At 40.1% G+C, this 25,255-nt stretch overlaps 5 protein-coding genes across 6 annotated transcripts; 1 reads left to right on the top strand and 4 right to left on the bottom strand.

Annotated features, from left to right (window-relative positions):
* Positions 1-159: 159 nt before the first annotated feature.
* armc5 (armadillo repeat containing 5) lies at positions 160-7,106 on the bottom strand. Its single transcript, XM_029436848.1, is given in 9 exon segments — positions 160-2,307; positions 2,675-2,807; positions 2,968-3,253; positions 3,255-3,530; positions 3,532-3,775; positions 4,023-4,920; positions 5,326-5,436; positions 5,563-5,593; positions 6,042-7,106. Coding segments are annotated over 9 exon segments (3,837 nt in total). The 5' UTR covers positions 6,438-7,106; the 3' UTR covers positions 160-845.
* Positions 7,107-7,142: 36 nt separating this feature from the next.
* Positions 7,143-10,062, top strand: LOC115011658 (uncharacterized). 2 transcript variants are annotated; one of them, XM_029436844.1, is made up of 2 exons: positions 7,143-7,463; positions 8,305-10,062. In XM_029436844.1, exons 1-2 carry the CDS (start codon positions 7,370-7,372, stop codon positions 8,910-8,912), a joined length of 702 nt encoding a protein of 233 aa, XP_029292704.1. In that variant the 5' UTR covers positions 7,143-7,369; the 3' UTR covers positions 8,913-10,062. The 2 variants fall into 2 exon arrangements, with proteins under 2 accessions (XP_029292704.1, XP_029292705.1); XM_029436845.1 differs by lacking the exon at positions 7,143-7,463 and adding an exon at positions 7,997-8,118.
* LOC115011657 (uncharacterized) lies at positions 10,034-13,339 on the bottom strand. The gene is made up of 3 exons (XM_029436843.1): positions 11,912-13,339; positions 10,933-11,164; positions 10,034-10,831 (listed from the first exon to the last, which is right to left on the bottom strand). The coding sequence occupies exons 1-3, from the start codon at positions 12,257-12,259 to the stop codon at positions 10,113-10,115; spliced, it is 1,299 nt and encodes a 432-aa protein (XP_029292703.1). The 5' UTR covers positions 12,260-13,339; the 3' UTR covers positions 10,034-10,112.
* A 118-nt stretch (positions 13,340-13,457) lies between these two features.
* elob (elongin B) lies at positions 13,458-18,906 on the bottom strand. The gene is made up of 4 exons (XM_029436846.1): positions 18,797-18,906; positions 16,130-16,264; positions 15,355-15,463; positions 13,458-14,972 (listed from the first exon to the last, which is right to left on the bottom strand). Exons 1-4 carry the CDS (start codon positions 18,797-18,799, stop codon positions 14,860-14,862), a joined length of 360 nt encoding a protein of 119 aa, XP_029292706.1. The 5' UTR covers positions 18,800-18,906; the 3' UTR covers positions 13,458-14,859.
* Positions 18,907-19,808: 902 nt separating this feature from the next.
* Positions 19,809-25,148, bottom strand: LOC115011754 (uncharacterized). Its single transcript, XM_029436979.1, has 12 exons — positions 24,762-25,148; positions 23,975-24,176; positions 23,804-23,836; positions 23,522-23,640; positions 22,990-23,101; positions 22,812-22,844; positions 22,690-22,722; positions 22,358-22,597; positions 21,640-21,743; positions 21,225-21,390; positions 21,070-21,125; positions 19,809-20,489 (listed from the first exon to the last, which is right to left on the bottom strand). The coding sequence occupies exons 1-11, from the start codon at positions 24,824-24,826 to the stop codon at positions 21,081-21,083; spliced, it is 1,152 nt and encodes a 383-aa protein (XP_029292839.1). The 5' UTR covers positions 24,827-25,148; the 3' UTR covers positions 19,809-20,489; positions 21,070-21,080.
* Between the last annotated feature and the right edge of the window lie 107 nt (positions 25,149-25,255).

Here is a 25,255-nt window from a genome sequence, read left to right as displayed (position 1 = left end):
GCCTGTGTTTTAATTCTGTGTCTCTCTGGCCCTCTGTGTGTAAAGCCTTGCCCTTTGTGAAACACAGGAGAGAGAGAGAGAAGAAGAGAAACTAAAGCAACAGTAAGGGATCAGGAGATCACCGAAGTCATCACTATTCAACACAATTTTATGGCAGTTCAACAAGTTGCTGTTTCACTCTCTGCAATTTAAATAAGATTTCTAAAATGCTAAATGAATTCCCTAAAGCCACACGGTCAGATTCTGCATAGCCACACGCCAACAAGAAGAAACGGAAAGCAAAGTGATGTTCCAACAATATATTCAGTAGCATAAATTTATATGGAACAGTCAGAGTCTATACACTGTATATCTGCTAATCTCTGTTAATCTCTATTTACAAAATAAACAACTGGTTTCTAGACCAACCCTGATAATTCCAGTACTTCCAGCTAAATGACATTTATCAAATTCATTTCAAACATTTTCTTAGACTTTTTTTTTTTAACCAAAAACAGAACAAAACAAAAAATCACAATAGTTATGTCATAAGTAAATTATAATACAATTATGTCATGCTGGGACGGGCTACAGTTTCTATCAGATTACAGATCAAAAGTAATTTATGCTTCCAGTTTTTGAAAATAATCAATCAGTTCTGTTACTCAAGACATTCATACAGCGGGCTTTTCAAGGGAATCGTGCCGTTGCTTGTACGCTGTACTTGAACTATCCAGACAGTTGATAAAAATAATACAATGGCAACTTTTTTGGCAGCTCACAACGAGCCCCAAAGTCGTCTGATAATTAATCTGTGCCTTCTGAATTCATGCAACCAACCACTCCACTCAATATTTCCACTTTATTCAGCTCAGAGCCACTGTGGCCAAACTTAGCAGACACTGTTTCAGAGTCTCTTTACAGTCAGCCTCTCTGGCAAGTCTGCAAAGGCAATCACCGGCAAGAGAGGAGGACAAGAAGGGCCGAGGAGAGTCCTGAGAGCCCAGCAGCAGAGACAGACAGGCCCGACCCAGTGCTGGGTAGCTGTAGCGCTGGGAAAACCAGTACACCTGTGGGAGGAGAGCAGCCAGGGGCCCACCTTCTGCACTGGCGACCGAGGAAGAAATTGAGTCCTGAGCTACTGCTTTCAGACGCTGTGCTGAACTTTTCAAGTTCTTTGGTCTTAACTTCAACTTTTCTGGATCAAGTGATTTCTCTGGCACTGACGCACCGCTCGATTTGGAAACTGAAGTGACGCTTTTGATTGTGTTACGGTCCGAAGCGCGAGAAGTTTTATTTCTGAGCAGGGAACTGTTTGGTTTCTTCGTCTGTCCTGGTACATTTTCGGTTTGGACCTCAAAACCAGTCAACTCTAACTCGGATGTTCGATTAGCCAGGTTCTCCTCCGCCGACTCGAGGCATTCGTGGTCCATTTTAGATGCAGCCTTTTCAGCCTTGTCTACTGTGAGAGCTGATGCAGCTCGACAAGCAGCCTTGGTGGAGCAGGACAGGAGATGAGACACACAGAGATCCTCCAACTCTCTCTGCAGCTCCGTCACCAAAAATCTGCACGCTCCAATCATCACCTCACCTAAAGCAGTTTTCTGGAAAGCGAAGTCTTCCGTTGAGCGATGCTCCCTCTCTTTTTGGCAGATCCCCAGCCCTTCAAGGACCAACTTGTCCAAGATCTGACACCGTCCTCTCCTCTCTCCTTCATCACTTTCATTTGTCGTTTCTGTGTCCTTGGTGAGGCGACATCCATGCAAGTAATGCAGCACTGGTAGCAGCATACCTGTGCTGACATCTTTGATGCAGATGGCTTCTTCTGTTTTACCCTGAGCTTCTCCAAATCCGCCTCTCAACAGAGCCCAAAAATATTCAGAGCCAACCCCCTCTGTCCCCTCCACCCTGGCCACTGCCTCCCTGTTGGCTTGGACCTGAGTCCCATCATCCAGCAGCAAGAGGAGATCAAAGTTTGAGACTCCATAAGGACAGGTATCAGTCAGGCGAGGCCTTTTCGAGGGAGGGGGTGAAGCTATGTCGATCTTACTGACTGACTGTGTTGTAACTGGACTTCGATGTTTTTTGTCGAGCTCCATTTTGATGCCACTCAACAGTGTAGACAGGCATCCAATCAGGAGGGAGGAGAACAGCAAGTGTAGTTGAGAAGTCAGGCCTGAATGCGGCGAATTAAAACAATCAGAGAGAAACTTCCTACATTCAGGGGGGTGGTCTTCATCCACAACATCGTCGTCGCAACCAAGGGGCTGCAGAACCAAGAGCAGCCCACCGCTGTCCAGAAGAAGTTTCTTCAACAGGGATTTGTTTCTGTTGGAAAAAAAGAGGGTTTATAAAGCTCATATATTCACTTCATCCTGGATCACCTGTGTAATGGTGCAAGTAAATACTAAACCATTCACTAAATTGCATGTAGGAATGTTGGTAAATGTTTTAATCACGACGTAAAGTTGATTTATTTTTATTCTCCTAATGATTTTTTTACATTAGTAGTAACCATCATTTGTTACAGGCCTGAGCTCGATAACATAGTAAAGTTACTGCAACTAAATGAGTAAAATAGTAAAACAAAACAAAAACAATATATTTTTAAGATCATTAACACTAAACTGAATACAGAAATGGTGAAGTCGTGACATTCTCATGATTACTGTGCTCATGTATATCTACTACTCACCTGCTGATTAATGGCAGAGACAGCGCACAGTTCATCTTGTCGGACTCAGAGCCCGACAGCATCACATGGGCAACAACCCCAGCGCCAAATCCAGATTCACACTGGACGCGCAGATTATTAAGAAGCGTAAAACCTGCAGAGAAAGTTGCACAATTATAAACGGCTCTCCTGTGAAATAAAAAAGTATCAGCTAGATGTGACAGATTTGTCTTGAATAATTAAGTTGAATTATTTAACCTAAAGTTACGGTGTTGCAGATTGCATATCACTGATCTGGCTGAAGTTTATCTTACCAAGTTGTTTGACTTTGACTTTCACTCGGTCCGTCTGCCTCTCCGCTCCCTCAAATCCTCCCCCTCTCTGGCAGAGATGGTGACGGATCAGCGCGACTGAGCCGGTTCGGACGAGCGCCTGCAAACAGTTTGGGTTGCAGCTCAGCCGGCAAAGCATACGGAAGCATCTGCTGCTGGGGTCCTGGTGCTGGGTGAGGTAGTAAAGCAAGCCGGACATGATGCCTGAGCTGATCAGAGCAGCACTTGGGTCGGTGGCGTGGGAGAAGCGCGACAGTAGAAGCAGGATTCGGCGACTCTGGCGTCCAGGGTTCAGGGTGGTAGGGGTGGTAAGCCATCGGACGGGGCAGAGAGGGAGGGATATCAAGAGTGACTTTAGTCAAAAAAGATGTTGAATGAGCACGCTGCCTCCTTCTGTGAGGGGAAGAGAACTTTGAGGGAGAGACTGGCGTTTGGGTTGTTTTAGTGGGAGAGGAGATAGTGGAAGTACTGGGCTGGGTTTGGGGATGTGAGCGCACTGGAAGGTTGAGGACTAGAGGGAGGCGGATCAGTGATTTTACACGAGGATGACAGTTGGGGACTGGCCGAAGAGGACACGGGGGAAGGCTGAGCAGATTTTTTATAAGTGGAAGAGGCCGTAGAGTTGGATGGAGAGAAGTTCTTAAGAGAGGACAGGGAATCAGGGTTTTGGGAGGAGGTTTGAGGGGATGAAGAAGGTGGGCTCTGAAGACTTCCCCATTCGCCTTCAACACCAGAGGAATCAAGCAGGTCGCCCTCTGAAGAGATCAATCCCTCAGACACCAACCAGGACCTGAAGAAAGAGCAACAAGCATAAGGGCTGTCAAAGAATGACGTTCAAATATTCTTGTTGAATTATTCCTTGTTCAGATTGACCTAACTAATATTACATTTAATGTTCAAACACTGTATATAACATTCAGTGTGTGCGGGGGTGTGTTTGTTGTTTACAGCCCTAATAAGCATGTAAATAAACAATAGAAAATAGTAGAATAAAATTCAGGGAAAACAGATAAACCTTTGCTTTTAATTTTCCATACCTGAGACTTAAAAAGCTTGATGAACATAGGCCTTGCTCTTTTCCAGCTTCCTCCTTCTTGCAGCCCTCAGGGGGAGGAGGAAAGTCAAAGGATTCAAAATATGACGAGGGCAGCAACTCAGCGGGAGACATGCTGGAGGAGAGGCTCACATCCATCCTCTCGGCAGATTGTTCCTCGCCTCTGGTGAGTTCAACCAGTCGTGCAACAAGCAGAGGGACCAGCCCTAACTCTTGCAGCTGCTCCATAGCAGATTCATCAAAAACAAAGTCTACACAGGCCAGTATGGTGAATCGGGAAAGGGGATGACTCTGATGGGCAGCCAGAAAGCCAATTAGCACTTCCAATCCACCACTCTCCTTCACCTTGGCCCGGTTGACCGCCTCCTTGCAGCACAAGCACAGTGCCTTGAGGAAGACTCCAGACTTCATTGGGTCCCTCTTGATCTCATCAGTGAACTTCTGAATGACTCCCAGTGACCCCACGAGAGGGCGCAGGCAGCCTTGGGAGCACATGTTGGTGAGGGTTTTTAGTGCCAGCTCCTCAAAAGGTTTACCAAACTCCCCCGACGCCATGACACCGAGCTGAGTGAGGACTCCAGAGCGGGACACCTCCCTGGCACATTCGACACCACAGCCCCGGGTCAGCTCGTGGAGGGTCCTGAGCGCCGCCTGCCTCAGCCCCTGAGGATATTCTGGAGCAATGAGAGGGGCGAGTGAAGATAAGGTCCCCTGGGTCAGCAGCAACAGGCGGTTAGAGGGTGTATCTGAGAGGTAGAGGAGAGCCCGAGCAGCCGACTGAGCACACTCCAGTTTAGGACAGGGCTCTTTGGGTGGAGCGGCAGTGGGGGAGGACGGGCCAGAAGAAAGAGACACACAAAGGAGGAGAAGAGGAACACCACCTATGAAAAAAAAAAAGCAAATAGAATATTGTTGTTAATTTAAAAGTGTGAAAAGACATTTCCTAATTTAGGCACATGCAACCTCGACACTTAAATCTTATGAAGAGATAACAACATATTTGGACCTCTTTACATGTTTCTGTACAGGTTTAGTCTATCCACTGATATGAATGGTAATAACAAATAGCTGGATGTAGGGCTGCAATTTACGCATATTTTTATTAATCATTTGGTCCATAAAACATCAGACAACTGAGAAAATCCATCCCAATTTCCTAAATATACACTATTACATTTTAAAAATAGATGCACGTCCTTCTGCACATACTCTTGGAGTGTAAAAGTGTAACTATCGTAACACAAATATTGATTTCTATTTCAAAAGTAATGACATTTAAGACTTACCAGCAGAGTGGATGAGTGCAGAGCTCTCTGAATCCATGGCCAAGTTTCCCAAAGCCCGGGCCGCTCGGTTCTGGACGGTCTCCAGAGCCATATTTTCCTTCAGGATCTCCACTGAGACAGTCAAAAACATTATTTTAGATTACATGTTATTAATTGTGCAAAGATAATTGCAAAAGTTTAAAGTCCTGATTCTGAGATCAACTTTCAATATAGGAAGGAAAAGAAATGACCACTTACCTACAATATTTATTCCACCAAGCTTACGAACCTATAGTGAAAAACATTTAGGATGTGAGGAGTTTCAATGGGTGGTTTAATAAACAGAGCATTCAATACCCAAGTAATGTACTTTAGTAAACATTCTAGGTACGTGTACTTCACTCGAGTATTTCCAAATTAGCACAACCTTAAACATCAACAGCAGTCAAATGCAACCTACACATTAATGCAGCAGTATTAATAATCCAAAAACATCATATATAAAAGTAAATCACTGACAGGGACCATTTTACTGCACAATGAGAACTTTAACTTTTGATACTTTAAGTATTTTACTGATGATACTTACATACATTTACTTAAATACTGTTTTGAATGCAGGACTTTTACTTGTAGTAAAGTATTTTCAGTGTTGCATAATTACTCTTAGAAGTAAAAAATGTGAATACTTCTTCCAACACTGTTCAATACTTTCTCTATTATTCTTTTTATCTCACCTCTATGCGTGTCTTCAGCTCAGTGCAGCAGTTTGCCAGGATGCTCAGAGCCAGGTCCAGTGTTTTCCTGGAGCACTCTGGGTGTTTGAGCAGGTCCAGCAGGGGCCGGAGACCACCTTGAATTCTGAATCTGGCAATGCCAGCCTTGTCACCCTTGATGTGCTGCGTCCGGATAGCAACCAGGGCTCGCCACTGAGAGACTCTGATCCTCTTGTCCCCCTCTCTGCCACCTCCTGAGTCAGCCTTGCCATGCCCGTGAAGTTCAGCCCCTGATCCCGGTTTGCAGAGGTGTGCCAAGCACCAGGTCAAAGAAGACTCTGGTGATGATGATGGGTGCCCTTCTCTGGAGGGTGCTCGAGATTGTTTCCAGTCACCTTGAACAGGCGATGCAGCCATGGTCCCCGGTTCAATTATCTTTAAATGTTCTCCTCTCAGTTTAGACAGATAGTATACACACTGTGGAGCGTCACTGGATGCTTCCAGTGAAATACCGAGAAATAAAATAACATGTCCTTTTACTTTAAATTGTTAGCTTGTTAAACTCAACTGCTGATTATGTGCTCTTAATAAGTTTGTTCACATTTTTTCAAAAGTTTCCGAAAAAAAATAACATTGTGGTGTGGTTGAGAAAACTACAGATACCATGAAAAAAGAAAGTTGTACCACCTGACGCCGCACTCGCTGATGGGAGATGGAGTTCCAACAGCTTCGGTCCACTCCCTAAAAAACAGGCCTTCATCGTGGGAAGGCCGAACAAGCGTTATTCTACGTGATATACGTGTATTATCTCAATGTAACATATTTTTACACATCAAATGACGGATTAAACCTCTACTTGATCAATGTTTTGTTACCACTGGCTGAATAATTTTTGTGAAACAAAATGCAATCGCCTGTGTTAGCCGCTAACGCCATCTTTAGCCAAACAACAAAACAGGGGGCGGTCGAGGGAGGGAGCAGGGAGTGAAGAGGTGGGCCAGTTAGATATACGATGGGACTTGTAGTTTAAATTACACTGTCTTTCACCTCACAGTGCAATTCTTCCCTTTAAAAAACTACATTACCCGTAGCCTTGATAAAGAGTAGCTGTATTGAACTATTCGCAGCGTTTAGGGATTGTAGTTTAGCTGATACACTAGAAACATCAAAAGCCCGTTTGTATCAACTAAAACGGACTACACGTCCCAAACTGCTCAATCACGTTGTTATAGTCATCGTTTTACGCGATGGGAGAAAATGCATCGGTGCCTCGGAGATGTTGTTAAATTCCACGATAAATACGGCCAATAAAAACACAACGTTAAGTGTTATTATAGTGTTTTAACACCATGGACGTACTCGAGACAATTGTGATACAAAGTACTGAAGTGGAGGGAAAAGAAACGGTCGTGTCCAGCGTGGACATCGATAAAAGCAAAGCAGGTTAGTAACGTTACATCCTGAAGTTAAACAGGTTTCATCCAGTCATCGCATGAAGCGAGGAGGGCCTGATGAATGCGCACTAGTCTCTGCCTAAACCTTAACTGCGACTCATATAACGTCAGTTACAGTAACTATAATGTTATCTGGTGACCTCAAATAGGTGTTTCAATCAGTCAAATAAAAATAATTAAACTTAATACAAGGTCATATCATTTATCAACCAATAATCTGCAGTGGTGGAAGAAATATTTATATTACCTAACTAATACCACACTGTGAAAATAGTAAAAGTCCTGCATTAAAAACCTTACCAACTATGTACGTTTTAACAGTATAATGTAAAGTATGAAATGTAAAAGTAGTAATTGTGCAGTAAAATCTTACTTTGTAAACTGTTGGGAAATCTACAGCAATGCATCATATTCTATGAGATCACCATATGTCACGTGAGCAGTAATATCTAAAAAGAAAAGTAAACTTTTCATGAGGTCAGAAAAACAGCCCTGTTTTCAGCTTTTTGAAGATGCAATTTCCAGTTGACTTTGTAAATAGTTTATATAGCTTAAGATGTAGGATAACTTTCTCAACCCATAAAGGAACGCACAATCCTTCAGTTTATCAACACTACTGGAGATGCATGGTTTTCACTGGACAGGTATGGTATGAAAAAGTACAATATTCCTCTACCTCTGAGATTTAGTGGAGTAAAAGTATGAAATCGCATACAATAGAAATACTCAAGTAAAGTACAAGTACCTTGAATTTGTACTTGAGTACAGTACTTAAATAAATGTTAGATTCCGCCACTGATGACATGATACACATTTGTTTTCCTCTCTAGAATTGATATGGACACTGCAGGCTACATGGCACCTTGTCAACACCAGACTTGAAATGGACCAGGCTTTTGATCAGCCAGTATGCAAGAAAAAGAAACTATGGGAAATAGTGGCAGAGAAAGTGAACGCAAGACTGAGGGAGTCAGAGGTCACCGATGTCACCGTGAAGGCTTACGAGTGTGACCTCAAGTGGAGAAACATGCTGGCCACGTACAGGAAGAACGCCGAGAGGGCCAAGAGGCTGAGGGCGGTCAGCGTCCACTGGGAGTTCTTCAAGGCTATGCACGAGGTCCTGGGTAAGAGCAGGGAGGAGATCGAAGCCCAGCGGAGGGCCAAGCTCAGTGGGACGAGAGTGGGCAATGCCATAGCCAGCAAGAGGTTCACGCCAATCCTGCCTACACCTCCTGCTACTCCAGCTGCTGCCTGTACTGCCCGGCCTCCACAAGACGTCCTGCAGCTCTACATGGAGCTGCAAGAGAGGAAGATGAACATGTGGGCCCAGCAGAAAGCTCTGGAGGAGAGGAAGATAGAGGCTATTAACAACCTGGCTCAGGCCATCTCCAGCCTGGCTCAGAAGAACAGCACACAGATGTCAAAGGATGGACATTAAACCAGAAGAGACGTTGTTTGCTCTTACCAAAAACTTTTACAATACTGCACAAGGAAAACTACAACAGCGTATTAGGGCCATTTTAGGTAATAATAATAATAATAATATAATAATAATAATAATTACAGAGTAAATTCAAGAGAAAAACTAAAATGAAAAAAACTTGAATATTCTAAGAGATAATAAGTTACAGATTTCCGGGGAAAAAACTGGGAAAAATTGTGTTTTGTTATTTTGTCAAGGAACCACATCGCTTCACTTTGGCAGGTCGGATCCGCCTCAGTACAGAAGCTGATCATTGCGTTGTAGTTCCTGATGCACAAAGCTATCACCTCTTTCAAATCAGGATGTTGTTTTCTTCCACATAGTCCCAATTCACAGCAATATCTCTTCTGGATGCTTATAACTTTTTACAGTTTTAAGAATATATTTTTTTTGTATGATGGTACAGGCAAAGGACACGCAGGATAGAGACAGACCCACAAACAGTCTGAACAGCTTTTGTTTCTACTAGAAGCAGATTACATGCCTCCTCAAAGTTGTAGATGTAATCTTCACTTTATTTTTTTACAAAAAGAGAAGAGTGAATTATGTTTTGGCTGATGTTGGAGAGTAACAAACTAAAATATTACTTATTAAATAAGATTATATACAGACATCTGATCATCACTGTACCAGTTATTGATATTAAATGTCAACCTATGCAAGAGTAGAACATGTTTTTTTATGCCGGCCGCACAAGTGAACAAACTAATAGAAATGATCACAACATGACTGTTCAAGGGAAGTCGCAGTAAAACTAAAACTGCAACACTCAACATCTTTCATGGCTAAAGGTTTTAATAACAATAGGATCAATAATTATATCCATGTACAACTCAGTGTGATTAGTACAGATAACACTAACATCAATACTGCCAATAACTGTATTAAAGGGATAGAGCTGATTTTTTAAATTGGGGTCGTATGACATACTTATCCATAGTCAGTGTATTACTACTTACAGTGGAAACAGGCGGGAGTACCTGCACTGGAGTATCAATGTACAAGTACCTCTTAAAACATCAGAAACTATCCTGTAATGGCAAACCTATCCGTTATCTAATGAGAGACCCAGACAGTACAGGTTAAAATAAACTTTTATATTATAGAACTGTTTGTTTACATCTATGCACACAAGTTTCCCACCACACCATCACATTATGAGCTTCCAGAATCAAAGTTTTTAAACAACAAATCTGAGATGGTGTCACGTCTGTGTACACCCTCCTCATCTACCTCCCCATCTCCCTCTGGGGTTGTGGCTTCCTCTTTCTCAACGTCTCCTTGAATCACTTGTCCCATGTCCAAAAACACATTGTGCAACACACAGGCGGTCAGCACAACAGCTCTCGCTCGATCATAGTTTCCGATATCTAGATACCTGAGCCTTTGAAATCTGGCTCTCAGGTTTGCAACAGCCCGATCCAGGATGTGAAGATGCTCCTCCAGCGTCTTGTTGAAGTGCTCCTCTCTTGGTCCGTAACTTCCTGAGTATGGAGTTAAAATCTGAGCAGAGAGCGGGTAACCGGCTCTGGCCACGAGGCATGAGCCAGAGGGCATCATTTCAGGATGCCGTTTGAGTTTGTCTCTCAGAGCGCCGCCTCTGTCCATGTCCGATCCTTTACTGATGCTGCAGTGTAGGAACCGGCCCTTACGGTCGCATGCGAGCTGCAGGTTTAGCCAGGAATCCGGATGAGCCTCCTTTTTCATCCTCTTCACCTCAGGCACTGTGCTCTCCACATCATGTTTCCCTATATGCAGGCGGATAGGGATACGGGTGTGTCCCAACACTCCCAGGACCCGAGGGACACCTGGCTGCTCTTCCTGTTGCTCCTCTGGACTGCAAAGTGGGAAAAGGGCTTCTAAAGCCTCTCCGCCTGGAGAATAGAGAAGAAATACCATCACCATTATCATTTCCAAACCCCTTTTATTACATTATACTGATAATGTTCCACAAACAACACTGAAGTCAACCCACCGACTGGCCACCTGATGTGCCTCTCTTCCAGCGTGTTGACGCGCTCACAGAAAGAAAAGAAGATCCTGTGGATGTTCCCTTTCTCCAGGTGGAAGCGGCGCGACACAGAGCGGTAGCTGAGGCGCTCAGAGAGCAGAGTGAGGGACAGCAGGACAGTGTGGGACAGGGACAAGCGAGCCCGTCCAGCCATTCGAGCCCTTGATTTGGAGTTTTGAAGCAGGTCTCTTATGTACTGATGGGAGAAAAAATAATCCTGTTTCAGTAGCCAACATTTCAATGGGTATTTCAGGTGAAATAGGATTGTATCACAATGCGATCACACACTATCATTACAAGAAAGAGTCTTACAGGTCTGACAGCAGGAAAAAAACGGTTTGCTCTTCAATGGGGTTTCCCTAACATTCATCTCAAATAAATTGCTCATTTTAATGTTTGGATTATTTATTCAGAACAAGGAGCAGCTTGAAAAAACATTGGGCAAAAGCAGGAAATGTTCAAATGTGGTCATAGGCATAGACTCAATGTCCTTCAAAATAAAAGATAGGCAAAGATCAAACATGACAAAAACATGTAATATAATAAAGCAGTATTAATATTATTAAAAATAAGTTTTACCTGTTAACCACAAACTTTAAATCTAACTAAAAACTTGCAAAAAAAAGTTGTTAGTCTGCCTATTAAATACACTGTGACCTTAGTTAAAAGGGAAAACGGATTGTTGATTAATGTTATTTTTAATCTCACGTTCAGTCTTTACATTTCGTTGCTATGGTTTAAGTGAGAACTGTGACCTTGAGGTTTAAACAATTCCACATCTAGCAAACGTAAGTATATCACTCCACCTGTACAACAAAACACGTGAGGATATCGTAGAAGAGTTTAAGTGCACTTCAGATAAAATGATGGTACTTCCTTTGACAGATTTGTAAACTTATTTCCAGGACAGTAAGTCTCAGTATCACCAAAGACAGACGGATACCTTGATTGCAGCATCGTCCACAGTCTCCAGCGCGTCCCGGGGCTCTGGTGTCTCTTCCTGTGGGGGACGGCTGCTGGAAGTTGTCGTTTGTAAAACTGGGGGCTGCACATTACCTTGACTCTGCACATTACATTGACTCTGCACATTACATTGACTCTGCAATGACTGTACGTTTATATCAGGAGGAGGCTGAGCTTTAAGTTTCGATATCAGGTCAGCCTCCAGGACCTCTTCCACCGCCTGGTCCAGCCGCTGCTCCAGCTCTCCCGGAGACAGGGGCTGCCACTCCCGCTCCACCATGTCCAGCACGGCCCTACCCGCAGATAAAACGTACTCACTGACCTCCATCTGTGGTGGTCTGTGTTCACGAAGTGTTTGTTAAGTCAGCGGTCGTAATTTACTCAGACATGGACACAGAAGTTAAATGTTTTGTAGCTGCATAGGCATGATTCGCAAATTATCGTCGCTAGCTAAATGCTAAGCTAGCCGGCTAGCTATGCGACGCCTTCACGTGCTGTCGGAAAGTTACTCACGCTGCCTTCAAGTGCTGTCGGAAATGTTGACATTTGTTTAGTTTTTTTAATTATCAACAATACAATAACAGTAATATTTAAAATTATACTAATAAATAAAGATGTATGCAAGCAAATGAGAAGGAATACAAATTAAATAAAACATACCAGGAGTAACTAGTAAAAACATTACATTTGAAGTAGTCTCAGTTTTAAGAGCCTTTTTTGTTGAAAGTTATTTTCTTAATATATAGTTCAATTTCTTTCTTGAAAACATGATTAGGTTTTACTTGAGTACATTTTCATTAGAAAAAAAATGTAAAGGAGAGAGCTCATCTTAATGTTAATGCAAAAGTTGAGGTATATTAGGCATCAAATTGTCACCAAATAAATATTGAGATTTAGAGCTGAAACAGTCGGTCGACAGAAAAGTTGTAATTATTAAGCGAAAATGCCAATCATCCTCTGGTTTCAGCCTGTCAAATGAGGTTTTATAAATGTGATGTTTTTTTGGACTGTTCGTTAGACAAGCAACGTGAAAAGGTCACCTTGGGTGCTGGGATATTGTGATGGGAATTTATCATTATTTTATGACATTTTATTAATTGAATGAAAAAAACAAGCAACAAATTAATCCTTAATTAGTATCTTTAGTTGCAGTCCTAATTTTGAACTTTTCACACATCTTTGCACATGTTGCTGAGTATTTGTTATTAGTTCTCCCAATATAAGCTGATAAACACGAGCAGAAAGCAACCAAACACAAATTGTTGCCTTACACAATGTTTCCACAACCTCGTCATAGTAAAAGCCATACCATATTATTGGCTGCAGTTAAGTATTCATTAATTGCTGCTCCCCTCATTAGTACTCCATTATCTTCTGTGCAAGCTTATGTTATGGCAGTGAGTCTTATTAGCACTGTAGGATAACATTTTATTATAAACTATAAAATTATTATGCACAAAATAATACAATCGCTAGTTAATGCGTTTCCCTTTAACTTCATACAAAAACACCACAGCGCACAGGGGTGAAAAACAGTTGTTTTAATGTTAAATCAGTTACAAGTGCAACTTTGATCATGTCCTACTGTTTAACAGCCTCAATTTGTAAATGTTAATGTCAACAATTTCATTCAACGACCCAAGGTCAGAATATACTTTCCTTTTGTAAGTAATGGAGAGTTTTAGTTTTTAAATTGTAGTTTTGTAGATCATGAGACCCAGTGTTTTATTTAAATATGAATGTTTTGATGTGGAGAGGAGTTCATTTCGAATCCACCTTTTAAATTCAGGAAAACAATGTCTCTTAAGGTAACAATTGGGTATAATACAACACAAATTGCAGCATGAAATAAACCTAAAATGGGCAGTTATTCTGGGACAATAGAGAGTTAAATGTGCAGTCCACTACTCACAGGCACGGTTCATAACTCATCACATGACAAACTACCGGTTTAATTCAAACGGCTTAGGTTTACAGAAACAATTAGCCCCACTTATTCAAGTCAAGAAGATCTCATCAACATCTCCAAGATGTCATCGGCTACAAACAAACATTGGAGGAAAGTTGGTTAGTCCCCACCTTTGCTAGTAAGGTAAAATATAATCAATAATTACTATTAATTATTTTTGATTGCTGCTCTGCCTGACGGACTATGCATTTACAACACCAGGTCCACACCAGTGTTACATGTGTTGTAGATACCCACGACTGAGTGCATTCAGTCTCAGTAACTTCTGTGAGCAGCTACAGTAGGAAAACTACAACTACTGATAGGTAAAGTACCAAGAAATGTTCATCTTAATGCCAGATACCCTGCCAACAAGTGAATCTATTTTATTTCAGATTACTATTGTTCAAAAGTTTTTGAAATACAGATAGTAACTTAGAAATTCACAAACTCCTAGCTATTGTTGCAACACATATCCAGGCCAAAGACCAAAAAACATCTTAAATCCTAGTAGTTTAATAAAGAAACACACAAACATAAAAGCCTAAAAATGTCACACCTTATCAACTCCCACGTTTAAGCCAGCAAAATAAAAAATATAAGTAAGGCAGCAATAACCTTACCCCAAATAAAGACTAGAATTAATTAAATACGAGGTACATTTTTTATGTTCAGCCATTTCCAAACCCATGGATGACTGACAGTGTCGTGACAAGTCCGTCAGGTATCTCTGAAGGGTCTTGTGTGAAATTATCAATTTATCTAGCATGCGTTCACTGATTTCAGGACAAATGAACCACTTTGAAGCACCCGCCCTCACATTTACAACAAGGGGAATCCGTGTTTGTAATTGTTTATGCCCAGCTGGAGATCTGTTGTCGGCAAGGTAAAACTCACCCTCGGAGGCATCACTTCCCAGATTTCAACCCCTCCCTCCCTCCGACCCCCTGTGCGTCCCTCTCGTTTCCCCGTCCCCTCCCTCACTGTACAGCCTGCTCGTTGGCGGTGCTGCCCGAGTCCTGGGGCTTCATGACGTCAGGGAGCTCTGGGGGAGTGGAGAAAGACTCGACCCTCAGCTGCTCAAATGAATCATCTGAGAGAATGACAGAAAGTGACAACAGTGAAAAGAGAGAGAGAGATAGAGAGAGAGAGAGAGAGAGAGAGAGAGAGAGAGAGAGAGAGAGAGAGAGAGAGAGAGAGAGAGAGAGAGAAAGAGAGAGAGAGAGAGAGAAAGAGATAGAGAGATAGAGAGAGAGAAAGAGAAAGAGAAGAGAAAGAGAGAGAGAGAGAGAGAGAGAGAGATGATGCATAACAGAGTAAACCAGAGCAGAAAATCAGAGCGTTCAAAACAACCTGCTCAGCTCCGACTGAACAAAGAGTGACTCAAAATGAAACAAGTGAATGGATGGTATGACGACTACAACACTACCTGCAAATAGTCTAATATGGGGTTGATTAAAGGCTAAACTACTTACCACTCAAACGGAAAGCTAATCCCACCGTGGCTGGGGCCTGAGGTCGGGCTGTTTGATTTGTAAAGCCACAATTTCCAAGAGTTTGACCGTCATTAAGCATCACGTCATCCTGGTGAAGAACATTTTAAAGAAAAAATAAGTAACACTTTAAATTGGAAGAATCCTGTAAGAATTGTGTAAATTAAATGATGCCGTTAAAAAGTAGTCCAAGCTTTGCATTTGGCTATGATGGAGGTGTGTGTGATACGGATTAAGTAAGATTGTATGTTGCAAATCAATATATACTATCATATAATAAACTCAATTGAGAAATGTTTTATGGATAAAATAGTTTGACAGGTATTTCTGTTTTTAATTCATCTCGTGAACTTAACTCAATGTAATTCATCACACTGATAAAAAACAAATCTAATATCATATAGGAGTCTTGCACATTGATTTGTAACATTGCACTAGTATATACACACAATACAACCAGAGCTATTGAAGAGATAACCAACTCATAAAAAGGTATTGGTACTGCAACCAACGATTATTTTTATTACCATCACACCACACTGCTTCTCCAAGCCCATGGTGATGTTTTTAAATTGCTTGTTTTATCTGTCCAAAAGTCAGAAACCTAAATATATATAATTTACTGTCAGATATGACAAAGAAAAGCAGAAAATCCTCACATTTGAGAAGCTGAAACCAAAGTATATTTGTAATTTTAGCATGAAAAATGACTAACTATTGGTTTAATATGTGGTCCACTAATAGACAGGTAATTTACCTTGTAAAGTTTCTGATCTTCAGGTGGCCTCTTTAAAATGCCTTCCACAATGCGCTTAAGTTCATAGACTGTGGTAGACTCTTTGGCATCTGTGAAGATGGTCGTCTTGTGACGTCGGATCATTAGAAACACATCCTGAAATGAGATCAAGTGACAGAGGAAAGAAAGAAAATGAGGCACTGATGACTCCCAAGAATATTCTTCACTTCAGAAAAATATGAATTGTTGACTGTAAACGCTGACAGAATGTTGAACATCCCTGGAGGCACATTTCACCCTGAATCAACTCATTCATGTTTTAAATCAGGTTCTTCCTATACTTAAGTAAGATATGATGTTATCTATAATAACATCCTGTTGTCTATTTCAAAATAATAAAGATCATTATGGTGTAAAGACAAGTAATTCATAGTCTATCTATAATTTAGTTGTCTCTAATGCCGGAAAACCTCCACAAAACATGTCTGTTGCCATCCATCAGAACATAGAAGCTTTATCATTTGCACAGTGGTGGAAGAAGTATTCAGATCCTTAAGTCCAGCGTGGACATCAATAAAACCAAAGCAGGTTAGTAACGTTACATCCAGAAGTTAAACAAGTTTCATCCATTCATCGCATGAAGCCAGGAGGGCCTGATGAATGCGCACCAGTCTCTGTCTAATGCAGTGATTATTGTATAAACTGATCTGAACTAATCTGGAAACTTATGACCTCAAATAGATGTTTCAGACAAGCTGTGTCAAATAAAGTTATTAATCTGCAAAGAAGCTAAGATGTAATGTCAGCCAGTGGTGGAAGATGTATTCAGATCCTTTACTTAAGAGCAAGTACTAATACTAAACTGTGAACATACTGTTACAAGTAAAGGTCCTGCATTCAAAAGCCTTACTTAACAGTATGTAAGTATTATCAGCGCAATTAACTTAAAGCATAAACAGTAAAAGTACTCATTGTGCAGTAAAATTGTTCAGTGTTTTACTATTATGACATTTTTGGATTCATTTTGTTGTATGTTGCATATTATTGCTGTAGATGTTGAAGGTTGAGCTAATCTTTAACTCCTTTACATACTGTTCCATCTACAGCAGTGCATCATGCTCTATAAAATCATATGTTTGTAGCATCGCTGTCATGTCTCTAAAAAGTCTTAAAACCTTTTATGATCTCAGACAAAAAGCCCTGTTTTCAGCTTTGTGACGGTGCATTTTCCAGATGATGCAAGAAAGAGTTTATTTAGCTTAAGAAGTAGAAGCTTTTTCTCAACCCATAATAAAACACATCATCCTTCAGTTTATTACAAACATTCAAAATCAATGGGGTAGTGTGCAACTTATCGTGGGTGGGTTTTGATCAAAACACCTACAGCAAAAAATGATGCTTAAGCAAATTCCTGACAGTGTTTTATAAGTTTGAATATGTCATAATAATGCAGACACATATTATGACAGATGTAAAGTCAACTCAAACTAAAACAAAAGGTAGATGAAGTAAATGTAAAGTTTAAAATTAAACTTGGCAGCTGGCAAAAGATATGCAAGCTATGTGGCAGCAGTCGCGGTGATGCCTATTACACTGCTCCCTAAAAGATTTATTTTTTGCTTTACTTGTTGGTATTGTCAAATCTACTTTATTTATAAGTTGATCTACTGTTTAATTCCCTTGAATGCATACATGAGCTGGTACCTAACTTAATATATAGCTATATGATCAGTTGTTCAACTCATGCACAACTTATTTTACAATTATGAGGGTTTTTAGACACATCAGGAAATATATGCACATGATGTCCATGTGTGGCAGCAGTTGTGGTGAAGCTAGCAGTGATTTAAAGATTTCTTACATTTAGTTTTGACTACTACAATCAAATCTGTAGAGATCTTAAAATCAATGTTTAACTGTTAAGAATGTCGTAGATATCTTTACTTATAATTCTGACTGGAGCATTTACAATTTTGACGAGGAGAAATGCTATTGCGGACATCTAAATGTAATAAAGATAGGAGGGTGGTTCGATTAAATGTTAAAACGGCCATAGTAGCTGCTAACTAGCGTCATAACGAGCTAGGTTAGCTTAGCTGTGGCTACTAAGGTGGTCATTCAACTGTTAGCTGGAGTACGTTAGCTTCCTTAATAGAAAAGCTATCCCTTTAGTAAATAAAAGTGTTTACTAGACACATTTAACTGTTGACACCACGTTTTTCTTTTTTTAATAAATGTTGTTGCATAGATTATAACGTTAGCCGAGCTACAGCTGCTAACGGTACTGACAACTTCAGCTAGTTAGCTTCTTCGTGGCTAGCTAGCCATTTCATCAACGTAAAGTTTGTTGGTTGAGCTGTCACTTATCCAAAACAATGTTAATATATATGGCCTTTCGTCTGAACCCTCCTATTCTATCATTGCGAACGATTCGAGCATTACAAAGCAATGTCCATCCTAGCTTGAGCTACAATGTGGACGTTAACCAAACGCAAGGAAGCTATACCCATGTTAGCAAGCGTTAGCTAAACAAAGGCATCAGCTTTTGGATGATCGTTTTTTAATGACAAGCTTGGTTCACCTACTGACAGCATACATTTGAACGCTTAGAGAATGACTAATTAAAGTAAGGTTTGGCTAGTCATCAGGCCACTACATCTGAAGCTGTATCTTGTTTTCCTCACTCACCATTTCTTGCGGTTGGTTGCACACAGAAAAAAAAAAACTGCCTCCACCGCACAGCGACAACTGAGATCACAGCAGTGTCAGACAGCTGCACCTCCAGAGCCAACCAGCAGGTGGCGCTACACTCACTTATTCCCTTAATGTTGGGCGGAGCATTGATGTTAAGATACTTTTTTTTCATATATATACAATGCCATTTCATAAATATATAAATGAGTCAATAGTTTTTTTATTTAAAATGTTTTTCAAAGGATTACTTTTATTTTTTTAGGGGACTTTTATTTCCAAATGCCATATTTATTTCCCATACTGAATCTATTGTCCATCTTTTCTGTTCTATATACAAACCCATAAATTGTCGCAAGATATTTGTAGATTATTTATCTTGGATAATAACTGTAATTTAACTTCTACTGGAAAAAGGTTTTGTTTTTTAAGATTTAACACGATTTATAGATAAGAGTTTTTTCAAATCAAGTTTACATACATGAAAGTAAAAATGTTTCCCTCCCTGGTGGAAGAAACAGGTGTTTCTTTTTACTGGATCGTTCTTTCATGTAGGAGGACTAAACTCCCTCCTCTCAGCCTGATAGCAGCTGTCACCACAGTGAGTGGGACAGCTGAACTGACAGCAGCTGAGAATAACAAATCAAGCTAGGTGGCACAAGCTGTGAAAGGAGTTTGTTTTACATGTTATGATGCATATGACACTGTTGGCTGGTCAGCAGTGGTAAGAAAAGATGTGAAACAAAAAGAGGTTAAAAAAACCAAACACCTAAAAGCTTAAACACAAACACTATTTCCAAAACTGACCATTTAGGAGGTGCATTGTAGAAAACTTGTCCCTTGAAACATGCTCCTGAAACTCAGCTGTTGTTCTGTTTTTTTGTATGAAAGATTACCAATTAGTGTAAAAGTTTTTTACCAGAACACTGTAATCTGAGAGGCTCCAACCTTTCTTTATAAATTGCCTGTGTCTATACAGATGCAACTTAGAAATAACATAACAAAACAATTCTTATTTAAAGTTTATTTACATATTTTACATATAAAGCAAAAAAACAAAAAAGACCAAGAAGCCTAATTTGCAAACTCAAATGTTTGGACTACAGCTTACTTTCAGTTTCTTAAGAATGATCAGTTAGTGGAATGGAAAACAGGAGGCCAACAAACAAATCCTGATGTAAAACATAATGTTGAAACAATCAGACTCAAACTAACAGCTTTCTAAACGTTTGTTTATGACATGATTTGTCATGATCTTGACTTCCCCTCTGGTATCAAACTTTACGCTTTGTCATTCTGCAATTTATTCTTAAAGCATTTTTAAGAAAATTCATTGTAGTACAACGTTAAAGGACCAGTGTGTAGGATTTAGTGGCATCTAGCGGTGAGGTTGCAGATTGCAACTAACTGAATAGCCCCCCCAAGGATTCACAATCCCTTACGTTTTCTTGTGCTAAATTGTAAGTATGATCATCCTTTTGTCAAAATGTGGGTTCTCAAACTAGTTAGCCAGCAACAGCAACCACTTATTATTTCTTCTTCTTCTTCTTCTTCTTCTTCTTCTTCTTCTTCTTCTTCTTCTTCTTCTTCTTCTTCTTCTTCTTCTTCTTCTTCTTCTTCTTCTTCTTCTTCTTCTTCTTCTTCTTCTTCTTCTTCCTCCAACTGGTGCGTTTGCGCCACCAAATTCAAGCTTAAAGAAACGATTCTTAGTGTCAGTTTGATTATACTCATAATAATGAATAATAACATTTACATTTCTTACAATAGATTCCCCTAAATGCTACACACTGGTCATTTAACATCTGCAATAAAATATTACATCCAGAAATATGATACAAGCATGAAAAATTGCCTTCTACTGAGCTGATGGACAAAAAATAAAGACATTTATACTTTGGATTGAACAGGATGAAAACGACTTTGAGTCCTTGGGAGAGAGGAGGGATGCTGTAGAAATGTGCAGGTATTTGCAATACTTGTTCAGGAAACAAAGTCCCCGTCCTGGTCAAACTATCAGAGCTTCCACATGAAGTACCGAAGAATTCAAGAAATACAAGAAATACTCTTCCTCCCCGCTTTGTTAATTAAACCGAGACCAGTTTTCCTTTCACATTAATTAACCTGAAAAATAATAATACTGCGTGAGACAAGTTATATAGGTTACATTCAAGTGACCCGTTTCTAAAATCCCCCAATATTCTGAAACTTCTCTGAATCTGTATATTATGTACTTGGACACAAAAACTTTATAAGAAATTAATCCAACTCACCAGATAAATATTTATCTAACAACGAAAGCGCTCTCTCGGATCTTGGAATAAGCATACTGTGGAACAGAGAAGAAGAGTAGAACACAAGAGTCTTTTTTACAGTGTATATAATTAAAACAAAGGCTCATCAAAACTCAAATGTTCAATGCACTTACATTCAGTCCTCTGGGGGTCTGGACAGGCTCCAGTCCCTTACAGCAGAGCACTGAGAAGGGCCTTTCCTTCGTCTTTGAATGCTCTTTGAAACACAGACTGAAAACTTTGGCAGGCAGGAAGACATCCCAGTCAGTTGCATGCTCCTCTACTAGATCACTTACCATCCTGTTGGGGAGCAGCAAAAAAGAAAACATGTAGTCATGATGAGAGATATTTCAGTTCAGTAAAATGAAATGTTCACAGGATACACTTGTGTAGTTTTGTCACTTGACCTCTGTGCTCTTCTCTTGATTTACTGTATTTTTCACATTCCTCTCCTCTGGCTAAATGGCCAACTACACATCAATGTGGATCTTGAGATGCATCAATGCAAAACACATATAGTAATATGAGAAAAAATATTGTCTTACAGACCTGTCAATCAGCTGCTGCGTGATCAAATCCACGGTGCCTGTCTGCTGATGATAGACGACAAGAGCGATGGTGACCTTCAGCTGATCTTTCAGTTCTCTGTTGATCTAGCATGTGGACACATACACACAATATTACACTAATAATGTATTATAAAACAAAATGTGTAGGGAGCTAAAGTCCCTCCCCTACTCATTGCTGTCTGTCCCACTAGCATCTGTTACTCATAGAGGGTTTCTTTCTTTAGTCTCTTTGAAAATACAGAACAACCCAACAGAGTTGCAGTCTTAAGGGTTATAAATACTGTGTAAGGACAATATACAACTGTATCCATTCAATTTGGTTGTAATTAAACCTTCCATGACAGACTTTGGCTGATTTAGAGGCACCTTTGTTTGTTTAGCTTTCAGAAACCTCCGTATTAAAAGTGGGATGTGTCGGATTACAATTTTGATGTTGATGTTAAAGCTATTTACAGGTACAAAAGCTGGTAATTACAAAAACTAAAAAGGGACAGTTCACCCCACAATCAAAACACGTATTTTTCCTCTTGACTGTGGCGCTATACGGCCGACTTCTCTAACACTCGACAACTCACACCAAAACAATCTAGATTGATAAATAGCACGACAGGTAAGAAGAATTGTTTTTATTTTTGCTGTGAACTGTCCCTTTAAGCGCTCTATAACAATATATGCAATTCGATACACACTGTACTCACTTTATGGACTATGTCATGAGGCAGCCTGGAGAGGATTCTGAACGGGTATCCAAAGTGGGCGATGACGTCCATGATCTGCTTCGCCACATCTGGAGGGAGGCACGACTGCATAGGCACAGCTTCCACCCACTTGGAATAGTAGTCCGTCACGGTCAAGATGTATTTGTGCCCGTTCAGCGTTTGAGGCAGCGGACCTCTGACATCCAGACCGAGCCACTGCCACGCCTCTTTCACCTGCCATCACATCATGCAGAAATATGACTGCAGTAAGAATCCCAATAACTTTAGTTTGTCATGTTGCAATACATTCAGATAATCCTGTTGTAACGTACCTCTATCACCTTCTCAGGATCTTCACCGTCTGCCTGTAAACATCACGGACGAGCACTTGATTTACATACTTCATAATATACAGGTTGAAGTTTAAAAGTTTAAAATCATGATGACTACTTACACTCAAATTGTCATCTGGAGCCCACTGTATATTCTGAGGGTGTGTGTGTGAAAAATACCAATACACATATTAGAAAAATTAAACAACAGTATTTGATAATAAACTGCAACAATGAAGGTAAACATCTGGAAACAACCGTTAAAACATTACGTTATTTATAATATACAATACCAATTACCCGTGGTACACAGTAATCTCCATGGAAGAAATGTGGAAATGACTCTATCTTCATCAGTCCTTCATCGACTATAATCCTCCATTTGTCATTTGACTTTTTTGGATCTTTGTCTCTGAAGATAGAAGCAGAAAGGGTCAACGCATTAAAGCAACAATCCAAATAGGTATAAACTTAACAAACACGTAATACAGGAATTTAAGTTTGAATGGAAACTGATTACATTAATTGATAATGAAGATAATCATTACTTTCAACCCTACTTTATACATTTCCTCTTAGATTCTGATGCACACAATCAAATGCAAGAAAATCAGAAAGGTTCTGGTCAGGAGTGCAATACATCCTGTCTAGTAGCTGGGTAACTTACTTTAGCAGTTCTAAAGAAACAGTGACTAATGATCACTAGCAGGGTGACAGTGACAATGAAACCATCCACCAACAGAGTGAACAGTGGACTGGTAGATAAGCAAGTATAAAATACAAATAGTGGAGGGTGAGACAGTGCAAAACTTCCGTGTCTATAGTAACATACCCGGCAGGCTCTTCTTCTGTCTGGCTAACCTCTTTGTTCTGGACTCTTCTCTTTGCCGTGGAAGGAGTCGTTGTTGGAGACGGTGCTGGACTCGTCTGTGAGGCTTTAACACCAGGCGGCTGCGTTCACAATACAGAGAAATAACGTTCACAAATGTTTTACTGATTGTGGTACTTGATTTTTAACCCTAAGCCAAGAAAGCTCCATCTGAACAAACAAGCTTGCTAAAATGACTAAATCACTAAATTTGAAGATTTAAATGTCAATATAATATGTTCTCACCTTGTATCTCTTACTTTTTAGATTGCTGGAAGCCTGCATCAGAGGGATTGTATTGCATATGAGATTGTTAAAGAATTATCAGAAAAAGATGAAGATTTGTCTTATGATGCTGCTGGCAGCTGATGTTTCATCTTTACATAATCCTCTCATACTGAATAACTACATACAAACCTTCCTTTTCTGTGCGTCGCCAGGGGATGAAAATATGGTGGGAATTGCATCTTCTCGAAGTTTCACAAATTTGCCTGTTCTGTCAATGTATTGTTCCTCGAAATGATTGATGCACAGCGCAGAGAAGCGAGATGGCGTACAGTCCTTCCACTTCATGTTGATAAGCCATTTCTTAAGTTTTCGGGGATTGTACAGGGGGAACCTGTAGTAGCACACAATTCATTGAAACATTCCTGATGTGTGAAGGAAATACAACCCTGAACTCCATTTGAAAGCCAGTAACTTTAGCCTATTATTAGTTCTCATTAGTATAATGTCTTCATAGTAAAACATAACTCAAGGCTTCTTCTTCTTTTATGCTGTTATATAAAATTGAGACAACTAAACTTGTCAAGTCTGGACTAGATGATCCCAGAGAAGCCAGATACTCTTTAACACACATCTACATCGTTGTCTGCATGTACACCTCTAGTCTCAACTCTTGCAATTAAATACATTTGAGAAAAAAACGAAGAAGCTGAAACTAACATTTGGCATTTTAGTTTGAAAGAATACTTCAAATGACTATCACAATAGTTGCCTGAATCAAGTTAGGCTCATCCTGTATCCTCTTCATAAAGTCACAGTAAGATAACACATTAAAACGAGCAGGAAAAACTAAGCCAGGAAAACCATTAAGTGGCGAACTAACGTGAATCATGGTGATTGTTTACGTTAGCTAAGTTAGCTTGATTATTCACAAATGCGCAAGCTTTTCTGTTTACGAGTGATAAATGTTACTACTCACTTAAAATACTTCACATCTGACTCACTGGAGTTTTCGCAGTTGTATGCACATTTATATCTTCCCATTTAGTACACAATTTCGTTCAATTTGAGACTAAATAAACTGGTTGTGTTGTCAAGATAGTTGTTTGAGCGACCAGTCAAGTTAGCACCACGACTGCAACATCCGGTCAGAATTTTCAAAATAATAACCTCAAGGTGTTTGAAACTATTGAAAAATAGAATAAATCTTACAAAGATGATATAGTATTCGGCAGTATGTGGAAGTAAATGTCTTCTTCTTATGTCTTATGTTAAACCCTGCTGTTTATATATAATATAATATAATATAATATATATAACTGCATTTGTTAATTATATACAAAAGCCGGAAATGCTCATTTCCCGCTATTAAATATTGTTAACTTGACGCATATGTTTCACCAACGGATGTTGTTTCTTGCACCTGAACCGACATGAACGCCCTGCAACGCCACCTTATGGATGAAAGATAGT

This window comes from Cottoperca gobio, chromosome 8 (assembly GCF_900634415.1).
Source record: "Cottoperca gobio chromosome 8, fCotGob3.1, whole genome shotgun sequence".
Lineage (NCBI taxonomy): Eukaryota > Metazoa > Chordata > Actinopteri > Perciformes > Bovichtidae > Cottoperca > Cottoperca gobio.
Note: the sequence above shows the minus strand (reverse complement) of the source record. Positions and strands in the feature narration are given on the sequence as shown.